This window comes from Arvicanthis niloticus, chromosome 1 (genome assembly GCF_011762505.2).
Source record: "Arvicanthis niloticus isolate mArvNil1 chromosome 1, mArvNil1.pat.X, whole genome shotgun sequence".
In the NCBI taxonomy this organism is placed as follows: Eukaryota; Metazoa; Chordata; class Mammalia; order Rodentia; family Muridae; genus Arvicanthis; species Arvicanthis niloticus.
This window is the reverse complement of record NC_047658.1, coordinates 92,939,176-92,966,368: the sequence shown is the minus strand read 5'-3', so window position 1 is coordinate 92,966,368 and position 27,193 is coordinate 92,939,176. Positions and strand designations below refer to the sequence as shown.

At 46.9% G+C, this 27,193-nt stretch overlaps 1 protein-coding gene across 1 annotated transcript in view; it reads right to left on the bottom strand.

The window, feature by feature from the left end:
* Katnip (katanin interacting protein) overlaps positions 1-27,193 on the bottom strand; it is a 137,490-nt gene that overhangs the window by 40,857 nt on the left and 69,440 nt on the right. Inside the window, exons 8-12 of the mRNA XM_076928420.1 lie at positions 13,957-14,126; positions 13,080-13,145; positions 11,807-11,913; positions 9,988-10,090; positions 6,157-6,372 (exon numbers count right to left, since the gene is read on the bottom strand). Coding sequence (XP_076784535.1) covers positions 6,157-6,372; positions 9,988-10,090; positions 11,807-11,913; positions 13,080-13,145; positions 13,957-14,126 — 662 coding nt within the window. The remainder of the gene's footprint in view (positions 1-6,156; positions 6,373-9,987; positions 10,091-11,806; positions 11,914-13,079; positions 13,146-13,956; positions 14,127-27,193) is intronic.

Below are 27,193 nucleotides of genomic sequence, written 5' to 3'. Positions count from 1 at the left end.
GGGACAGGGATGGAGAAGGTGGACACAGAAGGGACAGGGATGAGAGGGTGGACACAGAAGGGACAGGGATGGAGAGGGTGGACACAGAAGGGACAGGGATGGAGAGGGTGGACACAGAAGGGACAGGGATGAGAGGGTGGACACAGAAGAGACAGGGATGGAGAGGGTGGACACAGAAGGAACAGGGATGAAGAGGGTGGACACAGAAGGGACAGGGATGGAGAGGGTGGACACAGAAGGGACAGGGATGAGAGGGTGGACACAGAAGGGACAGGGATGGAGAGGGTGGACACAGAAGGGACAGGGATGGAGAGGGTGGACACAGAAGGGACAGGGATGGAGAGGGTGGACACAGAAGGGACAGGGATGGAGAGGGTGGACACAGAAGGGACAGGGATGGAGAGGGTGGACACAGAAGGGACAGGGATGGAGAGGGTGGACACAGAAGGGACAGGGATGGAGAGGGTGGACACAGAAGGGACAGGGATGGAGAGGGTGGACACAGAAGGGACAGGGATGGAGAAGGTGGACACAGAAGGGACAGGGATGGAGAAGGTGGACACAGAAGGGACAGGGATGGAGAGGGTGGACACAGAAGGGACAGGGATGGAGAGGGTGGACACAGAAGGGACAGGGATGGAGAGGGTGGACACAGAAGGGACAGGGATGGAGAGGATGGGCACAGAAGGGACAGGGATGGAGAGGGTGGACACAGAAGGGACAGGGATGAGAGGGTGGACACAGAAGAGACAGGGATGGAGAGGGTGGACACAGAAGGAACAGGGATGAAGAGGGTGGACACAGAAGGGACAGGGATGGAGAGGGTGGACACAGAAGGGACAGGGATGAGAGGGTGGACACAGAAGGGACAGGGATGGAGAGGGTGGACACAGAAGGGACAGGGATGGAGAGGGTGGACACAGAAGGGACAGGGATGGAGAGGGTGGACACAGAAGGGACAGGGATGGAGAGGGTGGACACAGAAGGGACAGGGATGGAGAGGGTGGACACAGAAGGGACAGGGATGGAGAGGGTGGACACAGAAGGGACAGGGATGGAGAGGGTGGACACAGAAGGGACAGGGATGGAGAGGGTGGACACAGAAGGGACAGGGATGGAGAAGGTGGACACAGAAGGGACAGGGATGGAGAAGGTGGACACAGAAGGGACAGGGATGGAGAGGGTGGACACAGAAGGGACAGGGATGGAGAGGGTGGACACAGAAGGGACAGGGATGGAGAGGGTGGACACAGAATGGAGAGGATGGGCACAGAAGGGACAGGGATGGAGAAGGTGGACACAGAAGGGACAGGGATGGAGAGGGTGGACACAGAAGGGACAGGGATGGAGAGGGTGGACACAGAAGGGACAGGGATGGAGAAGGTGGACACAGAAGGGACAGGGATGGAGAGGGTGGACACAGAAGGGACAGGGATGGAGAGGGTGGACACAGAAGGGACAGGGATGGAGAGGGTGGACACAGAAGGGACAGGGATGGAGAGGGTGGACACAGAATGGAGAGGGTGGGCACAGAAGGGACAGGGATGGACGGTGGGCACAGAACAAAGGAGCCATAGGCAGAGTATGAGTACTGAAGGGCGGAACAGGGATGGAGAGGGTGGACACAGAAAGGATAGGGATGGGAATGGCAGACACAGAAGGGAGGATTTTTCTTTTCCTTTTTTCTGTTTTTGTTTTCTCGTGTGTGTGTGTGTGTGTGTGTGTGTGTGTGTATGTATGTGTGTGTGTAGGACAGAGTTCAACATCAGATGTCTTCCTTATTGCTGTTCACCTTATATTTTGTGGCAGGATCTTGCTGAACCTGGAGCTTACGAATTTGGCTAGGCTGGTAAGCCAGTGAGCTGCAGGGACTAACCTGTCTGTCTCCCCAGGGCTTGCATTAGGTACATGCTGCTATGTTCAGACTCTGTCCCCTACCTCTGTCACAGCTATCTCAAGCCTGGGAATTCAGGTTCCTCGTGTTTGTATAGCAAGCACTTTACCACTCAAGTCAGTAGGTGTTCACAGGGTCTCGCTATGTAGCCCAGGCTGACCTACAATTCATACCTTCCTGCTTCTGAGTGTGGAGACAACAGACATGTACCCTCCCTACTCCTGAACTATGAAGGGAAGGGGTTTTGCCTGGAGTCTGGATATTACAAATCTACTAGCATGCCCCAATTCCCTATAATAAAGCAACTTCTTCAAATTCACTTTTTAAAAAGCTACTTCTCTGCTAGGCTATGAGTGGTAGCCCGCCAGCCACTACTGTGTGGTCAGGGCAGGTCCTTTAAACATTAGGTTTGGTTTTCTCATTGATGAAATGAGGAATCTGGGCAAGGTCTGGATAAGGGTCAAGTGAGATGGAATATTAGGCTGTGGCTGGTACAGGCCAGTGTGATTGGATGTGTATGAGACAGGACATTCTAGATGCTCAGTCCTGGCATATAGACTGTGGAGGGGATGAGGGGACCAGCCAGCCCACAGGAGGATCTCAGGATCTATCCAGCAGTCCAGGGTGACATAGCTGCATTGTGTCCCAACTTCAATCCCTGCTCTTAAAGAAAACTAAACCTATGAAACCACCCACTAACAAAGCTTAGCAGCTTAAGGGAGCAGGGAGAGGCACAGCTAATATCAGATCCATCTCTGTGAAACCCGGTAACGCTTTCTATTGCTCATGTGGAGGTCTGTTCTCAAGAGGAGGCTTCCAAAGTGCACCCACAAGTTGCATAAAGGCTCTGGGAGAGGTCTCCAGAGCTGGTCTGAACCCCAGCAGTGAGCCACAGCCCCACAAACTTGAATCTGGAGGCCAAGCAGGAAAGTAGCAGACCAGAACACACAGCTGCTCTAAGCACGAACTGCATCTTTCAGGGGCCAGGCCACTGGGCTGCTGTCTCAGAGCACCACACTCCCTGCCCAGCTAGGTGCTCTCCTGGTACACAGCCATCTCAAGCACATCCTGCCTTCTTTTTTTGTAAGTCCTGGGTTTGTGAGGGGGATCCTTGCCTGCCCTACTGGGCATCTTGGTGGACCTGGCATCCAAATGCCATGCCACTCTAGGGACTTAATAGCCAGCTGTGACAGGAGAACAAACTGACCAGCCATCTCCTTCCCTTGTGAGAGTATCCCATGACCATCCTGAGCTTCGCTGCTGTGTGAGTTGCTTGTTTTACCCAAATGAGAGTGAAATCCTGAAATAGAGCAATGCACCTTCCCCAGAGGCCTCAAGTTCAAAACTCCTTCCAACTGAATCCTCCTACACATCCTACCCCTAAAGACTAGAGCCCTGATGCCCAGGATGCTCCGCAGGGCCCCATGATGCTCATAAAGACTGTCTACTTCAGCCAGGGGGCAGTATACCAGAGAGTCAAAGACTTCAAGGCAACAACCCCTACCTTCTCCCCGGGTAGTCAGGGGGATAAAACCCACTATCTATTTAAAAGATTTTTAAAATTTTGTTTCTTTTTTTGAGACAGAGTTTCTCTGTATAGCCTTGGCTGTTCTGGAATTCACTCTTGAGACCAGGCTGGCCTCCAACTCTGAAAGATTAGCCTGCCTCTGCCTCCTGAGTGCTGGAATTAAAAGCATGTGCAATCACATGCCTGGCTGCTTTTGAAATTGTTTCTCCCTCCTCCCCTCCCTCCCTCCCTCCCTCCCTTCCTCCCTCCCTCCCTCCCTCCCTCCCTCCCTCCCTCCCTCCCTCCCTCCCTCCTTTTCCTCCTCCTCCCCCTCTTCTTCCTTCTCCCTCCCTCCCTCTCCCTCTTCCTCCTTCTCCCTCCCTCCCTCCCCCTTCCTCCTCCTCCTCCTCCTCCTCCTCCTCTCTCCCTCCCTCCCTCCCTCCCTCCCTCCCTCCCTCCCTCCCTCCCTCCCTCCCTCTAGTTTTTCCTCTTACCCTTCATTTCTGGTAGAGCTGCAGAAAGAACATAGGGCCCTGGCCATGCTAAATAGGAAATATACTACCACTAAGTTGTACCCAAGCCTTGAGGTTTTATTGTTGGTGGTGTTGGGTTTTGTTTGTTTGTTTGTTTTGTTTTTTTGGTTTTTTTTTCCTCCCTTTATTTTTGAGCAAGAGACAAGGTACTGCAAAAATAGCCTCAACTACCTGATCCTCCTGCCTCAGCCTCCTCTTGAGTACCAGGTCTACAAGTGCCTGCTACCATGCTGCCTGACTGCAACAAATGTCCTTTAACAATATATGCTTAAGTGGGACTAGAGAGATAACTGAGCAGTTAAGAGCACTTGTTGCTCTTGCAGAAGACCTGGGGTTGGTTTCTACTACCCACATGGTGGCTCAGACACCTGTAACTCTAGCTCCAGGGGATCTGGTACAGGCACTGCACACACTTAGTATGCATACAGAAAAAAAGGGGCAAATACACATAAAATAAAAATAAATCTTAAAAAATATGCTAAAGTGAGCTAATCTCAGTTTTTTACTGAAAATCTAAAGGTTTTAACAGATTAATTTACTTCTTATCTCTTATTTTGAAGGGAGCAGATAGGCAGATTCTCAGAGATAGCAGGTAAGTTATTTAAGATCACACAGAAAGAGCAGCAGCTGAGAATTTTGAAGCTCCCCCTTCCTGTTTCTTCTTCTTTCAATGAGGGCCCAATGTGACCACCTCTTCCGTGTTTACATGGCTCTTCCAGCACTGACTAGCATGCAGTATCATGCTTCCCTGATAGACAAGAAACCAAGGTCAAAGCTAAGGGAGTCATCTGTGGGCAGAGGTGTGAGCTGGCTTTGGACCTCAGTCTGTCTGCATCTCCAGTCTGTAGTTAGGAACATTGGATCTTACAAGAAGCACTGGAACAACTGTATCTGGCTCAGGGTAAGGCCTGAGCATGTAACAGCTGCTTTCATTTTCAGTACTTTAAAGAAACAATATTAATTTTCGGGGGCAGTCTAGTTAGGTTTCTGTGGCTTTGATACAACACTGACCAAACCCAACTTGGGGAAGAAAAGGGTATATTTAGTGTATAAGTCCTGATCATAGTCCATCTTTGTGGAAAGCTAGGAAAAGAACTCAATGCAGGAACTTTGAAACAAGAAGTGGAGCAGAGACTATGGAGGAATGGGTTTTCAGGTATGTTTTCCATGGCCTCCTCAGCCTGCTTTCTTATACTGCTTAGGACTACTTACCCAAGTGAGGGTCTAGCCCTCCCACATCAATCATTAATCAAGATACCACACAGACTTGTCTATAGGCCAATCTGATGGAGGCATTTTTCTCAACTAAGGTTCCTCTTCCCAGATAACCCAAGCTTGTGTCAAGTTGAAAAACAGCCAACCAGCACAGTGGAGTACATCATCCAGGTATGTGACACGGCTTCAAGAGATATAGATGAGCACCTGTGACTTGTCCCATCCCCTGCTCTGCTCTCCACAGGCTCTTTCAAGGCAATCTGGAATGGAGCCCAAGACAGCACAAAAGGCCACTGGCTGGCTGTGCTGCTAACTTGACAGTAATGGGAAGAAGCAAGCATGGTGGTTTATACCTATAACACCAGAACTAGGAAAGCAGAGGGAAGAGGACTGTTAGATCACAGTTATTCCAGGCTCTGTAGTGAGTGCATAGACAGCTCAGGCAATATAGCGAGAGCTTGTCTTAAAATCAAGCAAACAAAAACCATAAAAATCAGCAAAAAGATGGGAACAAGGGAAAATACCTTTGCTTATAAAAATAACCTCTATTAACTACCTAAAAGAAAATACATTCAAAATCTGCTGGGTTCCCCCATGGTTCAAGACGCAGCACCTGGAGGAGGTGTGAGCACAGTGTGTGAAGATCAGGCTGCAGTTTGTGAACTTGGTCCCTCTAGCTTCCTCTGTGCCACCCTGGCCACGTGCATGCCCATCTCCAACTTAGTTTCTTTATCTACAAAACAATGACACTGGCCTTAGTGACACCTAGTGGCCTATGTTTAGTAGTCACAGCAGGATACAGAGCAGCCATTTAGGCAAGACCTCAGGAAGAAACACACTGGGTGCCTCAGAGGGTAGCACTCCCAAAGGCGCCTCCTCACTTGGCTGCAGAGAAAGACTAGGGTTGATGACAGCATTCTTCCCCAACTCAAAACTACACCCTCATTGGTGCAGAGAACACATACAAAAATACACAGCAGAACCAAGCCCAGGAACCCATCACTTACCATTAAGTCCCTGTTGACAAGGCAGCCCAGCTCGCCTGGCAACACTGCATTCCGGATGTCCACATCATGAGGTGAGACATAAAGCTTTATGTTGTTCAGGTCAAAGAACTGGACTTCCGTGAGACCTACCCATGATGCATTGCCCCAGTTAGACAGGATTTCCATAGTCACATAGATGGCGTCTTCAATCTCATCTACTCTTGCTTTCCACTTTTCCTGAAGAGAAAATACCAAAAGGCGGCAAGCCTGAATTTAGCGCTTCTACCCACCAGAGCCTTCATCTAGTGCTCAGCCTCGTGGTACCTCAGTCTCCACCTGGGCTCTGCAGATAAACAGAGCACTTGCCCACTGTGGTTCTCATGAGGCTAGCCAGGGTTCCTATTTGTACAGTATCTAAAACATAGGAGGTGGACTAGAGAGATGGCTAAGTGGGTAAGATACTTGCTGCCAAGTTTGACAACCCAAGTCTGACACCCAAACCTATGGTAGAAAGGGAGAATTGACTCTGCAAGCTGTTCTCTAACCTACACACGCACACACACACACACACACACACACACACACACACACTAACACTAATAGTAATAAATCAAACATAAATATTTAAAATAATAAATAAAACATAAGGATTGGGTTGGGTGTGGCTCAAGGTAAAGCACTTGCCTAGAATATATAATGCCCTGAGTTCTAACTCTAATACAGAGAAATAAACAAGGATATATACAATAACTGTGCCACCAGCACTTACTAAGTATCACACTTGGAGGCCTTCAAATAAAAAAAAAGATATTGTAAGACCATATTCTGCCTGAACATACACTTTTTGCCCCACTGCAGTATTCATGGCCCAGGGGCCTGCCATAACATCTGAAGATGGAAGTTGGCCTGGGTTCCCCCAAACCCCACTGCTGAAACCCTAATACCCTGATCCCAAGATGTGACTGTTCGCAGTCAGAGCCTTTCAGAGGTGATTAAATCCAATGAGGCTGCTGGGAAGGGCCCCCTTCTCAGCTGTCTGGAGGCCTTATAAAAGGAACAAATCTGAAGCCCCTGGGATTAATGCCAGGGACACTCACACAGGAAAGACTAAGTGTGTAAGCTCACTGAGGAAGTCACCACTTGTAAAGCAAGGAGTAGTGCCTGAGAAGAAATCAGCCAGGCAATACCTTGACCTTGGATTTGGCATCTTTGCAGCTATGAGAAAGATCAGTCTGCTGCTTAAGCTGCCAGCGTATGCACTGAGTGTAGTATGACAGCATGTACCAAAGTCCCCCTGCCTTGGCCAGTCACTTGGCATTCCCAGCCTGGCAGGGAAAGCAAGATGTGACCATCTATGTGAAGGTTCCAGTCTGAGGGTTAAGCAAGAACACCCCCCCCCCCCCCGCACGTGCAGACACACACACACACACACACACACACACACACACACACACACACAGAGACACACACGGCCCCATGTGTGCTCAGGCAGAAATGGGCTCAATTCCTGGCTTTCCTTCACTGATTTGAAAGCCTCCCTCCTTCCTGGTGAGGCTGTCTGGTCTGGGAGCGTGCGTGAATGCCATCAATAAACAGCAACTCTGTGCCATGGCTTCCTAGAGGCCCTCAGGGCCCAACTGTAGCACTGGTCACCATGGATCAGCCACTCATGAAATGGTGCGTTTCCCTGCGTGCACGGTCCCTCTGTTAATTAGCATCGGTATCTGCAATGGTTCTGTGAGCAGGGAGCTGAGTAAATGAACAGCAACTGTTCCCCACTTATTTTTTTAATTAATAGCCAGTGAGACGTGTGAGCACTCCCAGCATGGGTTTGGACAAGCTGATTGCCACACAAAGAGAGTGGGGATGGAGATGGGGGTGGCAGAGTGAGGACAGGTCAGCTTGGAGCTCCTGGCAGGAGCATGGCGTCAGGTTGGATTACCTGAACTGTAAAAACCCAGAGCTCCCTTGTCCTTCTCAGCATGAAGGCCCTGGCCAGGTCCTTGGCTGCTCTGGGCCTGAATCCCAGGCTTGCAGAACTGGCCTGCTTGACTCTGGTGTTGGCTCCTGAACCTGAGCTTGGTGGAGCATTCTAGGGCCAAGTAAGTTTGTTTTCTGGTTCAAGGGGAGGAAGGAAAACTGCCTGCAAAGGACTGAGGACCCCTTGCCCAATGGAATTGAAACACACAATTCCTGCACAGAAATTCTAAATACAGAGGCCAGAGTATGCACTGAGAATTGTCACCACTGTGAGTATACCAGATAGACAGAGGCTGAGGACAAGACGGCACTGGTCCCTGGCACTCAGTGGCCCCCTCACTGAGACCACTTGGTTTCCTCTTGCTTAGTCATTTACCACATATCCTCCCTTGGTCATTAGGTTATGGTACAGTGGGCTAGCCCTTTCCTAAGTAATCAGTGTATGCTTTCCCATGGACTACTGGTAAGGAGGGGTTTGTTGACAAAGCCCAGGCTAGTGGAGGCATGCTCTTCTCACAGACAGTGCCAGAAACTTCTGCAGCTACTTCTAGGAAGAGCAGAAGTGGGGCCAATACCGGGATGGAGCACAGGGGTGTGCAAATGACTCCGTAGAGACCCAAGTGGAAAAGAAAGGCATAGCTGGCTACAGCATGCAGTGCCCACCAGCCCACCCTCAGTGTTTTCAGTGCCCAGTAGCTGGAATTTGTTTCTGTTTGTTGTATAAGTCACTTTGCCCTGGATTTTCTGTCACCTATACAGAAACTTAATCTATATGGGTTTACTAATGTGGCCCAAGTCATAACACATGGTGAATCTTCTCAGTTCAAGAGGCAACTGTTCCATGCTGGAGTTGGGGTAGAGGTAGGGCAGGAGCTTTGATTTTTCTCAAAGATGGACTTTGAAATTGATATTTATGGGTTCCTCCTACCCCGTGTCAGGCTCTAAGTGGCACATCTTCACTGTCCTGTGTTGCTCATGGCGCTGGATGACTGTCTCCATGTAACAACCCACTAACCTGCTCACAGCCAGTAAAATCACACTGCATTAGAAGGTTACTGCCAGCATCTACAGCCAACTTTATTTATTTTTCCTAAAGATATATTTATTTTATGTATATGAGTACACTGTAGCTATCTTCAGACGCACCAGGAGAGGGCATCAGAACTCATTACGAATGGTTGTGGTTGCTGGGGAATCGAACTCAGGACCTCTGGAAGAGCAGTTAGTGTTCTTAACCTCTGAGTCATCTCTCCAGCCCTACAGCTAACTTTATATAATTAAAATTTTGCATTTACTTATTTACTCTGTGTGTGTGTGTGTGTGTGTGTGTGTGTGTGTGTGTGTGTGTGACATGTGTGTGCTCATGTGGATGTCAGCTCAACTTTCAGGAGTCAGGGCTCTCCTTCCACCATGTGAGTTCTGGCAGCAGGCTTGGGTTACCAGACTTGGCAACAGGCACCTTCCCCTGCAGAGACATCTCACTAGCCCTAAGTTTTTACGTTTTAGACTTCCTCTCTTTTATATTGTCCAGGTTGGCCTTGAACTCAAAATATTCCTGCCTCAGCCTACCAATTACAAACATTTGTCATAACAACCACCAAGCTTAGTTTCTGTTCTTGACCATGGGTAACACTGGATATTATCCTGTGGGCTTATGGGTTTACATTTTCTTTTGCCAGCAACTTCTGGCCTACACCGTTCTTCTTTTGCCTCTACTGCTCAATCATGTATATGACTTGGCAGAAAGATGTTGAGATGACCATCATCATAGTCATCACCACAAACCAGAAATGACTGCTCCAAGGGGCCCTTCGGTCAGCTTTCAGGGCAGCATTAGTACACTGAACTGTCCCCATGAGTACAGGCTCTCACCTCTGAATCTGGTACTGGCTTCTCTGTTGGTATAGCCACCTGGCTGAGATGGGTAGTGTCACTTTCCACAGTCTGCAAGATTCCCAGAAGTTTATGCTGTTGTCTGAAAAGGGATTTTTTTCATCAAAGAGGCAATAATGAAGAATAATGAAGAGAATAGTCCCATGAAAGGGATCACAGGGTCTTTAGTACCCACTTGAAAGCTTGTCTGTTCCCCGCAGAGAGCTCAAGGGCATACATGGATGTCCTCTCTCTTTATCAATAGCTGGACAATTAGGAATGAAATCAGAGCCCAAGGAGAGAAGCCAGCTAACCTCTTCAGCTGACTACGAACTTGATCACAGACAGAGCAAGGAGTCAGCTTTACTAAGGGCTGCCAACCCCATGGCCTGTTTTGTCTAACCTGGCAGCTAAGAATGGCTTTTATGTGTTTTAAGCACTGTTAAAAGTAACAACAAATAACAAAAACCCCAACTGCTAAGGGTGTAGGATTTCCCAGTAGGCCCTTCATAGAAACTGCCAACCTCAGGCTTAGAGACTCACCCATTCCCTTTGCTACAGATGCTATGCACACCACAGGTGCAGAGCCCTAAAGCGCAGAGGATTCCAGTGATGAAGAGGGCAGCCTTTGGCTAGTGCTGCCTGCTGCAGAGCTGTCAGATGCAAACCAGCCCTGCGGCTGGAAACTGAGAGAGCTCTGACTTATGGCTGTGGTGAAGTGGAGCGGTTTCCATCTGGGTCTGCAAACATGCAGGAATGGATAGCTGTGCCTTGAGCCATCTAGTCTTTCCACACACGATGAACAGGAGCTCCCTGGGGGATGGACTGAGAACTGGAGGCCATATGGCTTGACTATCACACCCCACTCTGTGCAGCAGAGTTACGAGAGCCTCATCCCCTTCCTGGCCTGATGTCTCAGGTCATGTCACTTAGTGACCAACATTCGATGTCACTGCAGTCCCCTCCTGCTCCTCAGCCATGCACTTGTACTGCCTGCAACATGCATATGCCTGCATAATAGCCCTGGGAGTACGCCTATGTGCTAAGACATATGTGACACTGCAGGCTACAGCTGGTGTGTTTTCTGGAGATGGATTTTCCCTGAAGATCAGGAGTCTATTTTGCTATTAACACTTGATAATTCCAGGGTCACTGTAATATATTAAGGGACAGAATGCTGCATTGAACATACTGTGACAAAGAAAAGGAGTCTCAGAGGATACTGATGCTTTGAGTCACTCTTGTGACAAGTCAGTGGGCTCTCTCCCAAGCTATTTAAGGTACTCCAGTGAAAACCTGAGCAGATCAAGCCACTTGCTTGAAAGAAAGCATTTCAGTGTTATTATGCTATGGAGCTAGGGGACTGAAGAGAGGGTAGGACTCTAAAGTTGCTAGTCAAAATGCTCTGGAATAACATAGTGGGACAGTTGGACAGAGTCACTGGACAGGATTGGGAACAGCTAAGAAACTGAGTAAGGCATACCTCAAGGCTTCTGTTTGAGGCATTTCTAGATGGGATTAACCCATGAGAGCTCTGCCCCCATCAATCACCCACTGAGGAGTCTCTGATATGAGGACAGTAGTGGAAGGCAATAAAAAAGTAGGAGGCAGGGACCCTGGAGAAGTGTACTTGGGTGGTTAGCTTGCCTGACTCCTTCATGTAACTGTTTCTGCTTCTTGGCTATTATGGCAGAAACTTCTCTCCTGTCACAACCTCTCCACCACAATGAGACTGTGCACCAATTCAACTCTTTGTAGTCAAAGCTAAGCAAAATGACTAATGCAACAAGAAAGGCCATGGTTGACGAGACCCTCGTACCTGCTTCCCAAAGGGCTCATTCTGTCCATGGCTTGGCTGACAGCTTTGGCTCCCTCTGCTGCCCTGCACAGCTCAGGATTGGTGGTCACTGGAGTGACAGCAAGCAGCTGAGGGCAGAAAAGCTGATTAGATAGATATCCAAGGGAACCCTGCAACCTGACACCTAACAGGGCAATGGTCAAAGCATGGGCTTCTCAAGTACCTGATCCCACCAGGTAGATATGGGGCACAAAGATGACAGTGCTAGTTTGGGGAGGGTCAGCTTAGAATCCCTCATGTATTCTCAGATCACTGACCAGGGGCTTCTGGGAAATGATGCTTCTATGAGCTGCTGAACCCTTCTGTCACCTGACCACTCACCACTTCAACCTACCTGGGATCAGTTTCCTCCTAAGAGACCAAACCACACATAGACTCACTAGCGATTCTCTATGTTTCCTTCTTTCTCCTGTCATCTAAACTGGAATATAACACCTATCTACAAGTGACTGTCATAGTGGGACGCTTGTGGGGGTCAGGAGTCAGGCTACTCAAGAACCCTGCATCACAGGGTACTCAGAAATACTGACTGACTACTGCCCAAGACACCTGGAATCTTGGCAATTTGCAAAGAAACTCATTTGTGGACTCGGGGGTGTTGTTCCCCTTTTGCCAGTCACCCACCATTACACTGGGCTTCTTTCTGGTCCTTAATGCAGCTAGCTCACTGCTACCTCCAGCTGTTCCCAGTTCACTTTCTAGGTAGCAACCTGAGACCACCTGCCAGAGCAAGCATGGCTCATTCACAGGCACTCTGTCCCCATGTGTCTATTGGCTCCAATGACTGTACCAGTAAGCTCCATACAGCCATGGGTGTTCTCTGTAGTCAGAACACTGGAAACACCTGAGTACAATAAAGACATTTCCTGGGTGCTTTATTAATTTACTTCCATTATGCCTGACTAGCCTGGACAGATAGATAGATAGAACTTACTTATTTTCAAAGCTAAGATCTACTTATCTTAGTGTTCTCTCATTAGAAAACAGAAATGGGAAAAGAAGCAAGTCAGCAGGCATGGCTGGACTTCAGCTTCAATTTGCAAATTTGGCCTAGCCACTCAAGCCCAACTTCCACAGCTGTGAAATGGGTAGAAGGCCAGTGCTCAGGCAGCAGAGAAGCTCCTGGGACTGTGGAAGAGAAATGGCTGGAGACCATCAGGGCATTGTGTTTATAGAGTATGGGTGGGGCTGTTAAATCTATGTCCAGCTGAGTAGGGCTCAGCCTCACACTGACCTCAGAGATGTCCTCCTTGGCCTTCAGCAGACTGGGCCATGATTTTGCTGGTGGTTCCTTGGCATCCTACAAAGACAGTATCAGATGGCATAGGAAGGAACAAAGTCATGGTTGTGTATTCCTCCCACAGAAGGAGGGCAGAGAGGAAGGGCCCCTTTCCACATGTCCCAGACAGTCTGAACAGAAGACAACCTCAGGGAACCTGAGGTTCTGCTCAACAACCAGAACTGCCTCCAGACAATTCTCCAGAGAGCACAGAGCATCATGGACAAGAATGTGGGCTGACCTTGCAAAGATGTGACCCCAACTGGCCACATCTGTAATCCAGGCAGAGGACCTTGCCTATTGTAGGGTCACCATGAGTTTCTAGTGGGACAGGCCAGGGGTCTCAGCAGGAGAGCCAGAGGCGGCTAACATGCTGAGGAGTATGTAAGGTCTCAACTTCTCAAGGCCCCTGCTCTACCCCGCCACTGATCTTCCAGTTGTTACTGGATGTCTGGGCAGTTGCATGAATGAGGGAAGTAGGCCAGGGGAGCAGTAGGGACCCTGTGGATCATATTCTGGAACTAGCTTCAGGAGAGCCACACACTGTCCATTCAGCCACACATTGGCCTAGCCTTTTTGTAGTATAGGCCTAAGCCATCCCAAGTTGGCAGGGAAACGACTAATGAGTCACAGGTTAGTACTTAGTTGTCAGAAATAACCCAGAAGCTCTAAGATGGTGGCTGTGTGGGACTCTGGATAGATAGAGAGCAGCTGTCTATAAACAGTCTGTGAAATGCAGTCTGCAGTCAGAGAGGGCTATTGCTCAAACATTGCCTGTCCTTGAGTGTCCCCAGTCCCTCCTTAGAACCCCCTACTCCACAGGTGCTCCCACCTGCTGTGGACTGGTACGTAGCTCAGGATCTTGGCTGAGGAACACCTGTTGTAGAGCTGCATTCTCCACCTGGATGGCTTTCAGTACAGCCGAGGCATCTTCCTCTCGGTCCTCGGCTGCATATGCTTTGCGGGTTGCTGACAAGGGTCTATCTCTCCGGCTTCCAGATCCTGCAGAAAGAAAACAGAGATGTTCTTTAGCTTGTGTTCTCAGAAAACAGCTCGAAATTCATTATTACTATTGAGGGACACTCTGTAAAAGAACTGAGTGCTCCTTTAAAAGTGTCAAGGTCTTGAGGGGATGAAGGAAGCCTGAAGAACTGTTCCAGATTAACATTACCCAGGCAGAGGACCTACAGTGGACACATCAGGACTAGGGCCAGTCTCTCTCTCTCTCTCTCTCTCTCTCTCTCTCTCTCTCTCTCTCTCTCTCTCTCTCTCCCTCTCTCTCACACACACACACACACACACACCCCTGAGTTCAGATCTAAGGACATGGTCATGTACAGCCATATCCCAATTCCACATATGCCTGAATTATAGGCTTGCTGGCCTGCCTGTCTAGCTGATGTTAAGTCTCAAGTTCAGTGAAAGACCCTGTTTCAGACAATAAGGTGGAAGGAGATGCCACAGAAGAAGATACCCAATGTCAACCTCCGGCTGCCTCATGCACCTGCATGAACATGCACACAGTGGGGGAGGGGGCTATTGTAGCAAGGAAAGAAATCTAAATATAGCCTGGGGCATAGATAACAATGTAATGCTAATGCTAAATACTCCAAATTCATGGGCAGACTGTGGTATTACTCAATCGAAATGCCTGTTCTTGAAAATCTGTGCTACAGTACTGAGTGCTGCAGGTGGCCGTGTTTGCTAGGTGTGGGTTCTTTCTTTTACCCTTTTCTCACCTTTTCAACCCCTAAGGCTAGATAGGAAAGAAAAGGAATAGAAAGGAAAAGAGGTGATGTTATCATTAGACTACTTCCTGCTAATTAGGGCCGAGTTCTTTGGGGCAAGTTTGATCTTTGCTATCAAAATATCTAATTTCTTTTTTCTTCTTTGGACATATGACTACTTAAACCATGATCAACAACAACCAACCACCAACCCACAGCCCATCTCTCAGAACCCTAGCATTTATATACCCTCTCAAAAGTCTCCAGAATTCCAAATATCGCACAATTGAAGCTGGCAAAAATCACACCCCTGTTAGAGCATGAGGCAAATCATAGTCAGCTGCTGTGGACAGTCTGAAGCAGCCCTGTATCCCAGACCTGGGATTAAAATGAAAACATATATTTCTATGTTTTTTAAAGAAGCCAAAATTCTCACTACAGAGTGCAAAGAGGGATGTCATCTATAACTTATTACTAATAGTTTAAGGAATAAAAAGAGCCAGAGCCTTCCCTCAGTTCTCCTGATCCATGGGGGATTGATTCCAGAACAGCAAATACTGAGATTCCAGGATGCTTTTATACACATAAAAGGTACAGTGTTTGTACATATCCCTCACACCCTGCATGCACTGTTAAGTTACCTCGAGATAACAAAGACTGTGCTACTGTTCTGGTGACTGGCAAAGGGGACTGTAAGCGGCCCCTCGTGGACACCAGGGCAGCTGTGTATATGTGACCTGGTGTAGGCTGAGGAAAAGTGCCCTTCTACTTGCTTGCCCTTTGCAAATACTGGCAAATGCTGACTAGCTTCCTGCCCTGGCACTCAACTTTCCTGCCATGCTCTCGTGAGAATGCTGCATCTGAATGAGACTGAGGGTGGCACTGGACACCCATGGCTGGGAGAACTCATATTAATAAAATGTCCATATTGACCAAAGCCATCTTCAGATTCAACATCATTACCATCACCAAGCCAAACCAAGTCAAATAACAATAACAAAAAACTAACCAAACAAACAAAAAAAAAAATTCATGATTCAGTCAGTTAAGTGCTTGTAATGCAAGGAAGCACAAGGACCCAAGTTCCATTCTTGGAATCCATGTAAACAATGAGCAGGGGTCACCTATCTCCTGTGCAGTGACATGGACAAGGAAGAGATACCTCCCTTCCCCCTGTGGAAGGTGGGAGAACTGGCCCTGGAGTCATGAGAGCAAGAGAGCTGTCCCTGACTCTCACCAGCTGCAGCACTCAAGAGAGCAGGTCCTGCACCTCGCCTTGGCAGCATAGTAGAGGTGGCCCTGGAGGTGGAGGCTGTAGGTAAGCTAACCCTGAGAGCATGAGCATGAGAGAATCGAAAACTCTGCCTCTTGTCTGCTGTAAGTGGTGTGGTGTGGCAGAAGAAGAGACACCCTTCTCTTCTCCCTTGTCCCTGGCCACCTATGGCAGGTGGGAGAGCTGGCTCCAACTGTCATGAGAATGGGAGAACTGGTCATGTCCCTCACCAGCTAAACCACTCAGGGGAGCAGGCTCTGCACCTCACCTAGGCAGTAAGTTAGAGCTGGCTCTGGTTGTGGGGTGTGCCAGTGAGCCACCACCAAGGCTGTGAGAGGAAGAAAGCCAGAGGACTGATCAGATACCTCTCAGGCCCAGATCCAGGGTTTTGAATTGGCTTATCACAATATCCACCACCTCATTGATGAATTGCTGGAATGCAGTTCCTACAGATCCAAACCTACAGGATCTCCATGACACAGGACAGAAAAAGGAGATCTGACAGGAATCCCAGTGAGGTTCCAGTATTGATAATGTAACAGAAGCCAGAGGTCTTGTACCAGACCAACAAGTCATTGCAATAAACATTTGCAAGCAAAGAAGTGTGGACAAAAGGGTATACTGTGGGATACACTGTGACACACTACAGCTTTCATAATGAGATTGTCTTTCTGTGTTGCAGAGGAGGTTGCAAGGGTGGAAGGTGGAAGAAGATGAGTGGGATTGGGGTGCATGATGTAAAATTCACAAAGAACTAATAAAAAGTTAAAAAAAAAATGAGCAGGGTAGTACCAGATTGTAAACCCAGTGCTGGGGATGTGGAGATTTGTAGATGCCTGGGGCTTGCTGGCCAGCTAGCCTACTCTACTTGGTAAGCTGCAGACCAATGAGAGAGCCTAATTCAAAACAGGGCATGAGGAATAATAGGACAACCAAGGTGAGACCATTAATACATTAACATATCCTAACAAATTTTATTCTATATTTATTTTGCTTATTTACATATTGATTGATTGATTGATGTGTGTATAGGCATGCATGTGTGCACATGTATGTGAGTGCACTGTAGAGATCAGAGGACAATTTGTTCTCTCCTTCCACTATATGGGTCCTGGGGGTTGAATTCAGGTTGTCAAGCTTGGCATCAGCCTCTTTTAGCTCCTGAGCCATTGTGGCAGCCCTAGATAAACATGTTTAATGGACTCCTGAGAAGTGCTACTATGGAAGGTGGAGAAGTAGGTCACTGGGGAGAGCTTTTGAAAGGTACATGTCATCTTTGACCCCTACCTTGATTTGTTTGTTGAGGCAAAGGTCTCACCTTATAACCCAAATGGGCCCAGAACCCATCGCATTCCTCAGCCTCCCAGAGACATGTATATGCCTCTGTGTCTGATTCCTAGTCACTATGAGGTCAACAGATATCCACCTTTCTACCATGATGTCCCCCCTTAAAAGGGGGTTGGGGGAATGCAATGAAGCCAAATGACCAGAAAATGAAACCTTTGAGCTGTGGACAAAAAAGCTTCCCTGTCTCTCAACCCTTTCTTTCAAATATTTGTCCTGGAATGGAAAATCTAGATAACACAACTGGATATTAGTTTGGCAGAGCTGATGGTTCTTCTGGAATGTAAGCCAAGGTGGAGAGTGCCCATCTCAGATAGCCAGAGTCAGAATGATTGCAAATGCCTGAGAACTGAGGCAGGCACTGTGCTCCTCAATGCCAGCCAGCCTTCCCAAATAGGACTTTGCTCCTCATGGAGATTAATGCTTTTTTATTTCTATTTTTTCAGAAAGAAAGAAAGAAACATGAAAAAAAGAAAAGAAAGAAAAAAAGCTGGAATGTGGCATTTCTACAAAATCCTTAATGTTATAGGAATCTATAGGAACCAGGCACAGTGGCATATACATGTATGGGTGGGTGAAGGGTGGTGATGACTACACTCAGTACAAAAAATCATGTACCTACAACAGCCACGAGGCAGGAAGCAATGAGGGGGGAAGCTGAAGATAGTGGTGTTTGGCTTTTCTGGGCTGGAGTTCCTAACCCATAAACTTGCTGTGATTCCAGGGTGTCTGAAGCAGGAATGGGCCCCTAGTCTGGTGAGAGGTGCAGAGTGGCAGGCTCCTGACCCACAACATACTTCGGGCTTCTCTAGTTAAGGGAAACACTGCTCTGGGTGCAAGGCAATGGCAGTAGTTGGGACAGCTATCACCAGTCTTCACTGACCTTACAGTCAGTGCTTGGCTTGGGCAGACATGGAGTAGGCAAAGGGCTAGACATGATGAAAGTAAACATATCCATCACTCAAGATGCAGAGTGGGGGAAGAGGACACCTGAGAGGAAACTGGAGGTAGCAAACCCATGAATACCAATGCAAAGAGGCTACTGCAGACAAAGGAGTATCAAGTGCTTAGGTCCTAAGGAAGGCAGAGCTTGGCATGCTGAAGAATGATGGGGGGAGGGTGCTAGAATGGAACAGCAAGGTTAAAAATGGTTGGTAGAAGGGGAGCTTGAAGCTGGGTTCTTGAGGCACCTCAAGGTTCCAAGGCCTCAGCTACTCTTTGGGGTCATCCCCAACTTGTTTACTGCTGCATCTGGCCTTATAGCTTCTGTCAAATGGGGAAAATCAGTCCCAAACCTTTTTGATGTGGGGCCTGAGACAAGGGACTGAAGTGTATATTTTACATATCAAAGCAGACATGGCCTGGTTTAGATTCTTACAACATCCCTCAGTTCCTACCTGGCATAACATAACCCAAACCCCAAATTTTTTTCCAACCCAGGGGCTGGACTACTCTTCCCCCAGAGGCTCTTCTCTATATAATCCAGACATGTTGGTTTCCTCTTCTCCTCCTCTCTCTGCTCTCTCTATGCACATACCCTTTCTCTCTTTCTATTCTCCCTCACCCTCTTCCCTAGGTGACTTCCCTGGCCTTGGTCCTTGGGCCAGTGAACTCATTTGAGTGTAGCTTCCCAATAAACTTATATTTTAATCTAATCTAATCTAATCTAATCTACTGTAATCTGTTTCAACTGGCTCATTTCACCGACAGAAAATGACTTATCAAAGCCCTGTAAATCTCAGTATTTGTGACTAGCATACTATCTCTAACTAGTAAAATGCAGCTGAAAACCCATCTCTGCTGCAGACCTTCCAGGTGGTCTGTGTATAATCATTTATAACCATGTGCAGAGCTCAGTGAGTATCAGTTAATGTCCAGTTTGCAGGAGGATGGCCAGGACAAGCAGACTCTGAAACTCATAGTCCTTGAACACATTCCCTTATCCACTGACCAAAACACTCAAAAATCAGGGCCAAAGAGCTATATGTTGACCCCTGGCTCATGACAGCCAGCCTGTAGAGATGAGGCTCTCCTCTGAGGTTCACAAGCCTGGGGCTGCACTGGACCAGTGGCCTAGAGAGAGCTACAAAGTCCATAGCATGGCCTCCAGGACAAGAGACACAAGTCAATCACCTAGTACTGGAAAGGGACCAGTTTGTGTGCATGACAGCTTTGGCACATTCTTCCATAGCATGATCATGGGTGCTGTTTGTGCTTTTCTAGACACAACTAAAGGGTGGGTTTAAAATTGTCGCCATTCTTAAGGAGAAGTTGGCTCTGCAGCTCTCCCACCAGTGCTGAACTGTTGCTGCCTTTCCAGAACAGAGTCCCGCAAGTCACATTGCTGATGGCCACCATCATTCTGTGTGCTTCCTCCCACTGCAACTACCCTTTAACTCTTTTGGACGCCCTCATCTCTCACTTGCACCAACACTGGCCTGAATGTCACATGACGGTGAATTTATTCTCATCTTGGATCCAGGGACTAGTGGATTTATTCACTCTGTAAATCTGAGCTACTAGCAAAAGCCAAATTGCACATTTTAATTTATCCCAAACTGCTCTTTTTGGATGGAGGACCATCCCTCTTCCAGTAACTCCACTCCCTTCACTTCCCTGGTGCTTGACTTTCTTCTCTTACCTAAAACCAAAAGGTGTGTCATTCAGGAGATTGGCTGTGAATTCAGTACATCACAAAGCACCTACAGCAAGGTGACCTGCCTCTCTACCAGCTGTGCCTCAACAGGCTTTAATTCAGCACCACGGCAAAAGAGCCTCTGACTACATGCCAGGCGCTTTGAGGGTCACCCAGGAACTACTGCAATGGCAGAGATAGAATGTGAGATCGGCAAATGTCCACAAGCCAGTAGCCCACAGTGAAGCCTGTGTGGTTATATGCTATGTTAGTCACCTCTCTTGTTGCCATGACCAAATGGATACCTTAAGGAAAGAAGAGGAGGAAATACCCCAGCACGCCAGCCCACTGTCCTCAATCCTGATGATTCCAGGCCCACAGGAGGCAGACCATGGCAGCAAGACAGGAAGGAAGAGGCTGTCTACCTCATGGCAGGTAGGGAGCAGTGACAGAGAAAAGGGCCACAGCAAGGTCCCTGTCTAGGCTTGTCTCCAAAGACCTATTTACTTCAGCTGGGCCCTGCCTTCCAGTTTCCAGAGTCTCCCAAAACAGCCACAGACCAATCAAACGTGACTAAGGGATGTTTCCTATTCATATCATTACAGATGATGAGCCTTAAGAAAATGGAGTGAACCCCCAGAAAACAGAGCCACCTAAATCTGGAGAGAGCCTGTTATTGGACAGCTTCAGAATAGTAGCTCAATATGACAATGAAAGTCTGCAGTAGCAAGTTGCACTGACAGTTCATCAGGCAGAAGTACTCCAGCTTCTACAGTGAGTCCTCCCTCTGTTGTCACATGTCCACTGGCCTAGAGACTGCACTATTCCAGACAGCTGTGGGAGATGCTCACATTCATCTCCAAACTCTAAGTGGGACATGGGGAGAGCCGTGTTAAAGCACCCAAGTCTCTCCCTGCTGACCTCTGCCCACCCCGACTACATTGTAAGAGGCTCCTATCACTACACTACTTCTCCCATGCTTACAGACTTCCCCACCTTGAATACAGGTCACACTGCAGTGGGATATCACAGCATTTCCCAGAAGATGCATTGCCAGCACTCAGGAGGCTAAAGCGATAACAGGACTACTAGTTGAAGTATTTCACTGTAGAGTAATTACTAGGTAGGGATAATCAATGGCTGGCATGCCTGGCTTGTTGAGGCATACTCTAGTTTGTTTGGGGTCTCTCCATGGCAGGTGCTACTACAGCCCTATATAATAATTATTTTTCTCTCTGCTGTGACAAATGCATAGTAAAAAAGCAACTCAAGGAATCTTGGCTCACAGTTGGAGGGTAACAGTCTATTATAATAGAGATGTAGCAGCAGAAGCTGAGACAGTAGTCAACACTGTGCCCAAAGTCAAGAATCACAGATGAAAGAGTGTTCAGCTCCCCTTCCCCTTCCCATTCAGCCCATGGAGTACGGCTGTTCCACATTCAGGGTGGGTCTCCCACCTCACCTAAACCTTTCTGCAAACACTTTCACATATGCCTGAAGATTTTGTCTCTTAGATGATTTTCAATCCAGTCAAGCTGACAAGGAAGCCGAACCATCTCACTTGAACATTCATTCTTCGGCTGCTATCTTTTCCTACATCCCTGCTGTATGATTTTCAAGGAAGGCAACTATGGATCTAGATGAAAATGACATCTCTTTCTTCTTGGATGTTATATCTTTCTGAGCCACAGATAGATTCTCTTATTATGCCACATGAGCCTGCAAGTACACAGCTTTGCAAGTGAGCTTGCAGTGGCCAGAAAAATGGCTAAAAATGGCTTCACCCCCGTTGCCAGCCAGCTACTGTGTCTCAAGGAACTTGGTTGGGAATGTTCAACTCTGCTTGTGATAGTCATTCTTGGTTGTCAACTTGTTGATTTTAACTAAAACCCAAGTGCCTGGGTATATCTGTGAAAGATTTTTCATATTAAGTTATTTGAAGTGGGAAGACCCACCTCTAGTCAGGATCTTTTGAGTTAGGAAGGTCTACCTTTAATCTGGGCCACACCTTCTGGTGGTAGCCTATGTAAATGACATGGAAGAAGGAAGCGTTTGCTCTTTGTCTGCTTGTTCTTGCTCTTGCTGGCAAGTTCATCCACTGTTGGACTAGCTGGACCACCTGATAACCACTCTAATAAACCCTCCCCCCCATCCTATCAGCTCTGATCTGAGTTTTATCAGACAGACCCAGTGACATGCATTTTCTTATGGAAGCATGTAATGACTAATCTTGTTGTCAAGTTGATTAGTGGAACACACCTCTATGTGATTGTGAGGTGTTTTCTGACAAGTCTAAATCTTCAGAGTTCTGACCCAGTGAACAGATTATCTCTTTAAGGAGCTATGATGGCAGTACTGGGAGCTGGTACAAGGTAAGGGATAGGGCCTAGTCGAATGACATGTCTCTGGGGCCTAGGTCTTGCACTGGGATCTTCCTGTATTCCCCCTTTCCTCTGCTTCTTGTCCACCATGAAGAAGTTGTTCCAAGGTACACTCTGACCACCATGATGTTCTGCCTTACAATAGATCAGGAAACACAGTCCAAGTGACTGGAGAAGAAACCTTCTGAAACTGTCAGCCAAATTAAATCCTGCTTCTCTTAAGTTACCTCTGTCAGTCATTTGGTCACAGCAATGACTAAAGTAGGAAAAACATAGTGTATCTTTTCTGCCTCAGCTACAGCTGCTTCAGCACAATGGCTTGTGTGACTAACTCCAACACTGGAAGGAACATGCCTGCTTCTGTTGTCCTGACACAGGGACCTTCACAGCACCCGTGATGTCATTCAGGGAAGGACCCCTTCTGCACTCTTCTCCCTGCCCACAGAGGCTGCAGACTGGCCTAGAAAACAAGGTTTTAGAACTCATGCTATGACTATTAGGAAAGGAGCATCTTTTCCCCCTTTAGTTTTGCACAGCAGAAAAAGGGAAAGGGTGCCTGGAGCCCCTGGGCCATTTCTGGTCACCAGGGGAATGCCTGCCTGCTTGTGTGAGAGAAGAGGTTCCCACAGTGGGCTTCCTCACCAGCAACCACAGAGGCATCTGAGATCTCTCATAAACACAGGCTTAGGCATTTATAGCCACTGAATCTGACAGTATAGGACAGGAAGCTCTACCACTCTGAGGCAAGTTCAAGTTTGAGAACCACTTAATCTGAGGAAAACACAACTAAGTTCAGAACAAAGAGCCTTCTGATAACAGCCTGAGCACCTGGACCTTACAGGTCTTAGACCTCACCCACAGACATGGGCTTTTATGTCGATGGTGAGCCACTGATTCACTTCCTTTGTTACTTAAGGCTGTTTGATTTTTCTTTTCCTTTCCTTTTTCCTTTCTTTTCCTTTTCCTTTTTCCTTTCTTTTCCTTTTCCTTTCTTCTTTTCCTTTTCTCCTTTTTTCCTTTTCTCCTTTTCCTTTTTCCTTTTCCTTTTCCCTTTCCTTTCCCTTCCCTTCCATTTTCCCTTCTGTTTTCCCTCCCCTCTTCCCTCCCCTCCCCTTCCCTTCCCGTTCCGTTTTCTTATTGAGACAGAGTTTCATGCAGCCCAGGCTAACTGCACTATGCAGTTGGGTCTGACCTTGAATGCCTGGTCCAATTACTTTCACTTCTCCGGTACTGGGATTGCAGGTGTGCACCAGTGTACCCAGCCAGTTTGATATTTTACTACTGGATGTTAATGAGGACTGACTGGAATGTTATGAGACTCTGGACTTTGACATATGGTGCTTGTGCTGCAGGTGTTTGGACAGGAACATTAACTAACTACAGGGCTGTCAGCATCCTCTAACTCAACTCATGCTGAGGGTGTTACTATATTTCTGCAGCTGGTGGTTTATCTGGGAGAAGTGTCTCTGATATATCACTTTCCTAGATCACCCTGACAACAGGGACGGCAAACTTTCTGCATCAAAGACAAATGTTCAATCACCTTCCAGAAGACAGGAGGTCTCTAGGAGAAGATTCCAGTATTTTTAGAAAGCTTATGGCTAGACACTGAAGCAATACAGGCTAGGAGTGAGAACCGGGACATTGACAGCAAGGAAGAGGGTTGGTGCTACGTGTTATTTGCATATTTAATTGACATAAGGTCAGTGATATGGGCTTAGCTAAAAAGAAGGGAAGAAGAGGAAAAACAGTGTTTTAGAGAGTGCAGGAAATGGGTTACTCTTTTAGAATGGCAGACTAGTTAATTAAACAATCTTTTACTGAAGCACAACTCTGGTCTGAATATTACAAAAGTTGGTTTATAAAAAGGAATCTGTTTGAAGACATGGCAAGGGAGGGAACTGTGAAATAGAACAGGGCCAGGAGCAGGCAGGCAGAAGGTGAGCATAGCACCTGGGAGGCCTCCTCAACGTACCCATGATGTTGAGAAGAGCTGCCACAAGCTGGAAGCTGAGCATGGCTTGTAATGGACTCAAGGGGTGACAGCGAGCAAGTGAGCGAGCGAGTGACCTGGAAACAGCCAGGAGTAAAGGGTGTGGAAAGGTTAACAGTGTAGATGCCTCAAAATTGCTACTGACTATACAAAACAACAGCAACAACAATAATAATGATGTTTAATGGGATTAAAAACCTGCAGGGAGTTAAAATGAATAGTGATAGAATTTAAAATAGGAGGGGAATAAACATTTAGAGCGGAAGGTCTATCCACTAAATTAGAGTCAGCAAGTGTGCTAATTTAAAGTAGACGCTAATAAGTCAAGAATGTACATTGCAATCTCTAGTAATGAGTAAAAGAATGTATAACTAACGTGCTAATATGGAGGGAAAATAGAAATAATACAAAGCAATTGGTTCAAAAGAAGGCAATAGTAGGAAAGAGAGAGATGTAAAACAGGCAAAACAAATAAAAAAAGAGATAATAAGTCTGCAGGTTTAAACTCAAATATATCAGCAATTACATTAAATGTAAATGGACTAAATGTTCCCATTAAAACACACAGATTGTTGGGGGATAAAAATAAAAGCCAATTGAATCCTGCTTACAAAAAAACCAAACCTTTATATAAAGATGTAGAAAGTTTAAAAGGAAAAGAATGAAGGCAAGATACTGGCCATAAACACTGGCCAAAAGAAACCAAAGGCAAAGCAACATGACACAAGTGATGGGAGGTAACTGTAACAATGAAAGGCTCATTTGCAAGAGCGAATGAAAAAGTCTTTTTATACACCCAAACCACAACCAACCACACAAACACAAGTTAACATGCACGAGCAGTCCACCCTCAGTGGTATAAACATTCCAGCTCCCGATGCCTAGTGTTGTGGTTTGAAATACACTTTTCCTACAACCTATACCCATAACAAAGCCAAGTACTTCACCTGGAGTCAGGCAAGAGATCATGATTCCCCATCCTGGGAAGAAAGAGAGACTCAGACTCCTTTGGGTCTACTGAGAGATACTGTACTCTTGTGGCACTGTCTGCAAAGCCATATATGGCTGGCCTGGTCATCAATCTGCTGGCTTCTGAAGACACCTTTGGCCACTGTAATCTAACTGTAGCTAGAACACTGTGGTAACAAGGTCATTTTTCCACTTTCACCTCAGCTACCAAACTTAAGATATTTGGCTGGTAGGCGAGCCAGGTATACTGGATAGCCTGTGGCAAAACAATAACCTTTCATGGTAACTACCTTTAATACTGATAAACTCTTTAAAGTGAGGACTTCATCTCAAACAGCATCTAGGGAGCAACTCCCAGGAACTGTGGGTAATAGGATTTCCTACAGATGACTTGGTAATATATGAATTCCTATGCACTTGTGTATTTCTTTTTCATGGAACCAGGAATGTGTCCACCTCAGACACCCATCATCCACCCCTGGACTCCTTCTCATTTCCTGCTCTTGTTTCCCCTTTCCTATGTCTCCTCAATATGTTATACCATGGCTAAATCTGGGAGAGAAGAAGATTATGAATTAGTTTATTAGGCTCTGTCAAAGTGACAGAGCTGAGTTGAATCTTGAATCATATCTTCTAAGAAGATGATGGGCTGGGCATGTGGCTCAGTGGTACTATATATGTAAGGCTCTGGTTTAGTCACTAGAAACACATACACGCTCGCAGAAACCCATACACACACATATGCACACATACACAGCACACACACATATGCACACATGGACCAATTGAATTCTAGTCCCAGTGTATATGGTTGTGTCTTCATTTGCAAATGATGAAGCTAAGATGTGGTCACAGAGTGGATGCAATGTGTCTGGTGACTACAGAACTGCTAAGTTTGAACACAGAGATACATATCCAGGAGAGTGCCATGATCTGGGTCATTCTGCCACAAACCACAGAGCTACAGAAGATGGGTGAGAGCCTGGAGCAACCTTTCCTGCACCTGTAGAGGATGTTCCTGTCAACACCTTGACTTACCTAAGTAACTGTGCATGGCACAGTTCAAGTAGCTCTGGAAACAAATCCAGGGTACATGATGACTTTAGTTCAAATACGGTTTATTTTTAAAAGTGTTAATATTAAATATGAATATTAATATATATCCATCAGGGCTGGGATATAGACTGTGGTAAAGCATGAGGTTCTGTGAAGCTTAGTTTTAATTGTCGATGTGACAGTCCTCCTCAGTGAGGGACTAGGTATTTCAGACTGGGCATGTCTGAGAATGAGTATCTCAATTATGTTAGTTGATATGGGAAGGCCTAGCCAAGAAGTTGGTGGCACCTTCCCTGTGTTTGGGTCTGGATGGTTACAAAAAGAGAAATGAGCGTGCATGCATTTGTTCTCTGCTCTTGACCAAGTGACTAGCCGCTTCAAGTTCCTGCCTTGACTTCCCTGCCATGATGGGACCAAAACCTAGAACTGTGGGCTAAAATAAGCCTCCTCTCCCTTAAGTTGCTTTTATCTGGGTACCTTATTACAGGAATGGGAAATAAAACTATAGGTTCCTCACCTAGCGTTGGAAAGAGTAACTGAAAAAAAATACTTTAATGAGCACTAAAAAACACTGTAGCAAGTGAATCAAACTTGGCTTTTAGGAACGGTGCTGCTTATGGCTATGCAAAGAATAGCTTAATTAGAATATGAGAGGCTGCATGAGTCTTAAGTAAAAGTGAAGGAGACTCTA